At 39.5% G+C, this 7,793-nt stretch overlaps 1 protein-coding gene across 1 annotated transcript; it reads right to left on the reverse strand.

Annotated features, from left to right (window-relative positions):
* Positions 1-1,558: 1,558 nt before the first annotated feature.
* pcdh20 (protocadherin 20) lies at positions 1,559-7,184 on the reverse strand. The gene is made up of 2 exons (XM_084936876.1): positions 7,036-7,184; positions 1,559-6,638 (listed from the first exon to the last, which is right to left on the reverse strand). The coding sequence occupies exons 1-2, from the start codon at positions 7,081-7,083 to the stop codon at positions 4,017-4,019; spliced, it is 2,670 nt and encodes an 889-aa protein (XP_084793002.1). The 5' UTR covers positions 7,084-7,184; the 3' UTR covers positions 1,559-4,016.
* Positions 7,185-7,793: the final 609 nt, after the last annotated feature.

The following is a 7,793-nucleotide window of genomic DNA, read 5'->3' on the forward strand; positions in this document are numbered from 1 at the left end:
CTTTGGAAGACTGAGTGGGACTGAAGGATACAGTACAGCTGAAATATCTTGATTTTTTGACTGCAGAACAAATAGCTAGGGATGCAGATTCATGCAGCAGGTTTGGATACCCCAAAGAAATCTTGTATTTATCAGTCTGTCACATCATTGTGAAGGAATATTGAGCCACTTTTCTTTGCAGCATAGCTTTAGTTCATTCAGATTGTGAGCAATTCTTTATGCAGGCCCCTTCACAGAATTTCAGTCAGGTAGATTTTTCTGCTGTGCTTGGGATCATTGTCCAGTTGCATGATCAATTTTTGTCCAAGATGGCCTCATATTTGACTACAATACTTTGGTATACATAGGAGTGTTTGATTGACTCAATGGCTTCAAGGTGCCCAGGTCCTGTGGGTGCAAAACAAGCCTAAATCATCACCCCTCCCACCATTGTGTTTTACGGTTACGATGAGGGTTTTTTGTGGATATGCTGTGTTTGTTTTTTCCAAATGTGGCGCTGTGCACTATGACCAGATGTCTCCACTTTGGTCTTGTCTGTCCAGAAGTCTTATTGTTTCTTCAGATGCAACTTTGCAAAAGCCATGTTGCCACAGTCTGTACTGTCATGAACTTTAAGAGTCTTAGATGTAGCTCTTGGATGATGTGCACTTCTGGTAGATTGTGGCATTGTGGTAACACAAATCCTCCAGACCAGCAAGTTATCAAAACTTCCATTATAGTAAGAAACGTTACTTATAAATATGTACTAAAAGTGAACATGTGAGAAATAGCATGGTGCTTTTTTTCAGCTTGTAGGCCACAACAGAGACATACAAGAGAAGAATTAATATTGAAGCCAAATGTATTCTTTCCACCTATTGAAACATCTTAAAATAAAATAAAAAAATCAGGTATTGGATTTGCATGTAACAAAGTAAAGTGCTTAAAAATGTAAAAAGTAATCTGATGTCAAGATCCAATCTTACCATTTATTAATAGAAACCAGTGTTTGTTATTGCACACTGAACCATACTCTATCATCATAACATCTGGGTTTAGGCCAGCACAGACATAAAGGTCTTGTATGACTGTTTCCTGTCTCAACATGCTGAATGAAACGACTTATTGAAAGAGTCAGAACGGGTGAAAGAGAAATGAGACACGCTAAAGTGAGACCTCAGTTGTTATTACTGCAATTAATCACAATCTGTAGTTGTTTGCTCAGAGCAAGAAAAAAAAGAAAATAAAAGAGAGAAGAAAAGAAATCTGCAAAATTTGTTATATTATGTGTCACTTGGCTTCAGACAAACTGAGTCTGGGCTAAGCTACTTGAAGTTACTAAGTTACTGTAGGATGACATCAGCAACATTATTAAGGTAAAGACTGAGTATCGCCTATGGCTGACACATGAGGAGAGACTAACATAGCACCTGTATTTGCAATGGTGTTCTAGCATTGAAGGCTTTTTATAACACAGCTTTCCAGTTCCTGTAGTCACATACATCTAAAAATATCTTGATAAAAAATTAATTCATCAGTAACACAAAGAAATTCACATTTTAAGTTAATACAAATATTTAACCTCCTAAGACCCGAACTCTTCCACGGCATGCATTTTTAATTTCTCTTTGATATTTGGGCTGATTGGGTCCTGATGAATGTAAAAACAAAGAATTACAAGATTTTTTTTTATTTTTTTTAACCTAATTTTTGTTTCTAAGAAAAATAAGAGCCACATATGAGGATATTTGTTTAAAATTTCGATAGAACAGTAGCAGTATAATGTCCTCGTAAGTGGATATCAGGCCCTTGTTGAGCAAAATTGAGTATTTTGGTCTAAATAACCCAAAATGTGATGTCCACATATGTGGACGCCAGGTCCTAGGAGGTTAAGACCATAGGAAGTATATTGAATGTGTGGCTGGATTACTCTTTTTCTTAATGAATGTTAAAGTCAGGCCAATCAGTTACAGCTCTGATAGTACATGAGACTAATGATATTGATTTCCTTTATGTCACCCATATTATTACTTGTCTGAAATACATTATAGTATGCATCCAGCATACATATGCCCAAGGTGATTACTAAGGATTACACGGAGCTATTTCCAGTTCCTGATGTGCTCTGTGCTTTAATGACGTGCTACTATTAAAAATATAAGGCTGGTATTAACTTGAGAAACTGCGCTGGAGAATGTACTCTCAATACAGGTTTGTTTGCATTCTTGCTGTCTTGTGAAAGCCAAACCTGAACTGGTTTTAGAGGCATATAACACAACAGAGTGCATCACTTGGGAGGGTGCATACAGTAGTTAGCCCAGGTACAAAGAGTCCTGAAGCCTTTTTGCCCACATAACTTTCATAGCAAACATACAAATACAACAAAGAAGCACAGGGCAGAGAAAAAGCAGCTTTAAAACCAAAAGGCTTTCTGAGTTGATCTGTTGGGGGAGAATGTGTCAGAAGCACTTTCACACTTTCCAGATATATCCCAAAGTTGTTGTGGAATGAAAAGCACAGTGATTGCGAATACCACTCAAGAGAGGTGAGAAATGTGAATTTGATCCTCAAAGACACCAGACACGAGCAGCTGCACTATGTTTTTCCTTCTTAGTGGGACTCTTGGTATTACCTCACCAGGTCTGTTCTTCACAGGTGATGGCAACAACAATACAGAATCTTGTACTTTTGATCTTTAACTCCTTCAGTGACACTCACACTTTGTGAGATCCAACAGGCACTTAATTTGTATACCAAATTTAATATATGAAGAAGATGAAGTCTAAATGTATTTTTTATTAGGTGCCAATCAGTATCTATCAATTTCCTTCCTTACTTTAAAGTGTATTTACATTCTTTGTGTTTTTCAGTTTATTTTAATCTAAACTACAGGCTTGTTTTCTTTTAAGCATATAAATGACATTTATACCAGTCAATCTGAGCGGCAGGTACTTTAAAACCTTAAAGTTTAGACACACACATCTGAGTGCATGTAGGATATATGTGTGATAGCAAGACATAATGAAATCAATACAGAATAAAATCCAGTGTATTATAAAAATAAAGTATCTTTAATAGTTACAAACAGTCTATCACAAACACTTGCATATTTTCACAGACACATTGAGAATTGCATGACTCTATAAAGGAAAGTGATGTATTTAACTTAAAAGTAGCTTTTTTGACAAGTTTGGACACAGTTCCAGTAGCAAAGTGATGAAAATGTGATTATTTTGTTGTTGTGCTGATTTGGCACAACAGCTGTATGGAATTTTTATTGATAAAAAGAAAAGAAAAGGGGACAAAAACAAACAAACAAAACAAAACAAAAAAACTCAAGGTGCACCTACAAGCTTTTTTTTCTGGAACTTTTAACCTAACATTATATCACTCAATTATCACTTATATGTACTATATCATTGCACAACATCTGAGCAAAAGTAGAAAGTAAGACACAAGTGAAAACTCTGGGAAGAAACGTCTAGTTTGTTTGTTAGTCTAGTTTGGTCTGTTGTCATTGCGGTTGTCGTGTGTAGAATGACGTTTTATGGCATTCACGTATTCTGTGTTAGCTTTTCCAATTCACTTTGATTGCCCTTTTCTGTATTACAGACCTCACGGTTACCTCATGAATATAGATAAACATTTAACTTCGAAATACATTCATTTTTCAATTATATTTGTATAACCAATACAAGTGACAGATGGTCTAAAGAGATGCATTTTTTTCTCTAAAGCAGTGTCTCTTGTCCTTACCAATCAAATGCAAAACGTGTATATAAAGTTGTAAATCTTTTCATACAGTATTTACATGGGACCTTGGTAATATTCACTGAGTTACTGTGATGTTTTTGTAATGACACCGTTGCTGCCTGCCAACAGTTGACAGAAAGTGGTGGCATATGACAAAAAACAATCATCACAAAACCCAAAAGAGGAACTTCATGTAAGAGAAAGTTCTTACAGTGAGTTTTGTAAACATTTATGTAAACAGTGGTGGTGTTTTTTTTTTTTTTGAACGAGTGAACAACTGAACATCAGATGTTAGAGATCTGTCTGAGCTTTCTGTTCACGACCTGCATCGAGTCATTTTGAATTTTTAAAGGTATTTCCACTTCTGATCTTTTCATCCTGTTCTTTTTAAACCTCCTACAGCATATGTAAGATGTCAGCGTGACAACCAAGAAGAACAGCCCCAGACACGTCACTGAAAGAGCAATGAGGACAGGCTGACACGGGAACGGCTCATACCTCTCAGGCCCCTCTGCCATCTGGCCAATGTACCAGGGCCTCTCCTCTACCTCTATGTCAGCCTCTCTGGTCAGCAGACTTTGAATGTAACTTTCATTACTCACTGTTTCATTGACAAAGAAGTTAACCATAACTGTTGAGTACAGCGGTTCAGGTTGACCATGATCACTGACCTTCACCAGAAGGCTGTATAGGCCACGATTGCTGAGCTCCCTCTTTAATGTGATATTTCCTGTTTCTGGGTCAATGGCAAAAGACCCGGGCTCACTGCCTTTCCTTTTAATGATACTGTAGGCGATCACAGCATTCATCCCTGTATCTTTATCCACAGCATACACCTCTGTGATTGATGTTCCTGGTACAGTGTTGGGTAGCACTAGCATGTAAGACTGATTCGACTGAGGAAAGAGGACGATTGGTGGGTTGTCATTTACATCCAGCAGCAGCACGGTAACCATTGTGACAGAGGAGAGAGCAGGCTCCCCACCATCAACAGCCTCGATCCATAGCTGGTAGGTCCCCTGCTGCTCCCGGTCCAGTGATGTCTTTGCCCTCAGTGCCCCTCGGCCTGTGTCTATCATAAAAATGTCACTGCCATTCAGGATGGAGAGGGCCACCCAGCCATTTTCTCCAGCATCAGCATCAGTCACAGAGAGGACACCGATCTCACCATAACCTGGGAAGTTCTCTGGCACAAAGAAAGTGAAATCCTTGTTGATGAATCGCGGACTGTTGTCATTGCGATCTTGCACGGTCACCACCACTGTTGCAATTGACTCCCTCCTGGGTGTCCCCTGGTCCACTGCTCTCACGATGAACCGGTATGTCTCTTTTTCCTCACGGTCCAGCGATGTGGCCACAGTCAGGATACCTGTAACTCGATCCACAACAAAAATACCAGGGGCGTCGCCTCCGAGGAGGTAAAGAACTTCCCCTCTGCTTTCACTGTCCTGGTCTGACGCTTGGAGCTGAGTGAGAAAAGTGTTTGGCGGATTGTTTTCTTCAACTGATATCTCCACCAAAGACTGCTGAAACACAGGGGCATTGTCATTCTCGTCCAAAACTTGCACCTTAAGGAAGGTCTTGATAACGATCCCACGGGTGCTATTAGCAACCAAAATAAGATCATACTCCTGTGTCCTCTCAAAGTCCAAGGGCTCTGTTGTCTCCAACAGGTATTCATTCTTGAACAGCTGATAGGGGCTCAACCTGAAGGGACCAGGTCCTTCCAAATAACAGTCCACCCTTTGGTTCTTATCAATGTTTTTAACAGTAAAAAAAGCAATTGGAGAAAAAGCTGGTTCAGATTCCTTTATTGTTACCACCCCATCTTTTTCTGGCGCAATGTACCGGGGTATGAGAGTAGGGGGTCCAGTGACAACTTTGATGATATGGACAATAACAGTGGCTACAGCAGGAATACAACCAGGTCCAGTAGCCAGAACAGTGAGTTTGTAAAATGTGGCTGTGCCAGTGTCTATTTTCCCTGCGAGCTTGATCACTCCTGTAATTTTGTCCAAATGGAACAAGCTCCTGGTGTCCCTTGGCACGCGTTCACTGTAAGCATAGCTGATCTGAGCATTAGCACCAAGGTCAGGGTCAAAAGCATGCAGACGTGCCAAATGTACCCCTTTGGTGGTATTCCCATGCAGAGTGACATTAATTTGTGACTCTTTGAATTGGGGACAGTTATCATTCACATCCGTGATGACAATTTTCAAAGTCGCAGCACCAAGTAGAGGAGGGGTCCCCCCATCCTCTGCAATTATATCGGTAATGTATTCCGCCTGAGTCTCTCGGTCCAAAGCTTCTGTCACAATGAGGAAAGGCGTCAGCTCACCTCCTTCATTCTCCTCAACATCCAATGTGAACATTCCAAAGTCATTAACCAGCCAGTAGGTTTGCACTCCATGAGGACCCAGGTCTGGGTCAACTGCCGATTGCTCTACTGCATAGCGAGCATTGATTGGTGCGTTTTCAGGGACAGACATAGTGATCTCATCTGTGGGGAACTTTGGCCTGTTGTCATTAACATCCTCAATGAAAATCTTTACTTTGACAAGCTGAAAGTATTGTTGAGGCAGCACAAACACATCCAGTGAGAGGACACATCCCTGCCCCTCTAAGTTATCAGCACAGAGAGTCTCCCTGTCAATCTCTGTAGCAGATGTGTATAGCTCCCCGGTGGTATTATTTAGGTTCACATACTGTTCACTGACCTTCTTTTGAGCGAGACTGAATATAAAGGGGGGGTCAACAGAGAAATCCAAATTTAAATCTACTCCAATAGCTCCTATAAAAGTCCCCCTTGGTAATCCCTCCTTTATCTTATAGATGAGCTCTTTTGCTTGACTGAAATTTGCCAAACAGGAAAGGGGGTTGGTGTAAAGCAAAAGGATGCACAATCCCTGTAAACACAAGAAAAAATGTTAAAAGATGAAGATGTTGTGGTTTAATTAAAGTTAGTAAAGAAATAGGTATTTGGAATATATTATTCTTATTCTCATTAAAAATATATATTTTGTTTTCCTATCAGTTACAGAGCTGTTCTGATACCTAAATAACAAAATAACATCCATATGATCAGTTTATGAAGTATTTAAATCAGTCCATGAAATTAGATTGTTATGAAATCAAGGTTTATCTGCACAAGTTTAAGAGAAAGATGAAAAACAGTATGATGTATAAGGGCCTAATCCTATATCTGCCTTAATGATATGAAATGGTGCTCACAAAGCCATCTAACATATGTGTAGCTGCGTAACATTAAATTCTGTTTGTGAAGCAAATTGTTGTGAAACTTACCCATATTCTTCCTCTTTTGCTGAGTCTAGGATGTCTGCTGTTGAACATGTTTATGTCCGTTTGTAGCACTTTCCACTCATAGCAGGAAGAAGAGAAGCTTAAGTAAGCCAGGCATTTTGAGCGTTGAGCTGTGCAGACCTCTGCTAAGTGCTATGCCTTATTTCTATCTGACTTGAACAAGTCATTCATCCCACTGCTGGCTCAGGACACTCCCACCATATGCAAATCAGGCCCTCGTGACAACCAATGAGAGACGATGGCAAGTGGGAAATCCACTTTGGTTCACAGATTCTTTTGTTTTTTTAAAGGATGCTATCAAAGCACATTGACACACCTGCACCTTTTACACACGCCCACACGGCTTCTGCCAACCTGTCTGTGCGGCAAACTAAAAACATATGATTGCCAACTGAGCTTATACTGACTCAGGAGACTAAGCCAGATATAAAATATCAGGCGTCTACAGATTAGTTTAATCCAGCAGTAGTTAACAATCACAGCAGAAATAAAAATCCACAGAATCAATTAAAGAAAAATATATGATAAACTGTAAAATGCTTCTTACAACCCCTAAATGGAGACTTTGATTTTCTAAATGCATCTATAGATAGGAAAGTATATTGTTAAGATGCAGACATGGCTTCTTCATACATGCAGAATGTGGATGAAATCAATAAAAGAAAAATGAAAATATAATCAGCAAGCCAGCAGAGAGGTGATCTTGGCATCATAAGTGGTGCAATGGTCATACTCTGGAT

This window comes from Perissodus microlepis, chromosome 1 (assembly GCF_051167445.1).
Source record: "Perissodus microlepis isolate ML-2025 ecotype Zambia chromosome 1, ASM5116744v1, whole genome shotgun sequence".
Taxonomy (NCBI): domain Eukaryota; kingdom Metazoa; phylum Chordata; class Actinopteri; order Cichliformes; family Cichlidae; genus Perissodus; species Perissodus microlepis.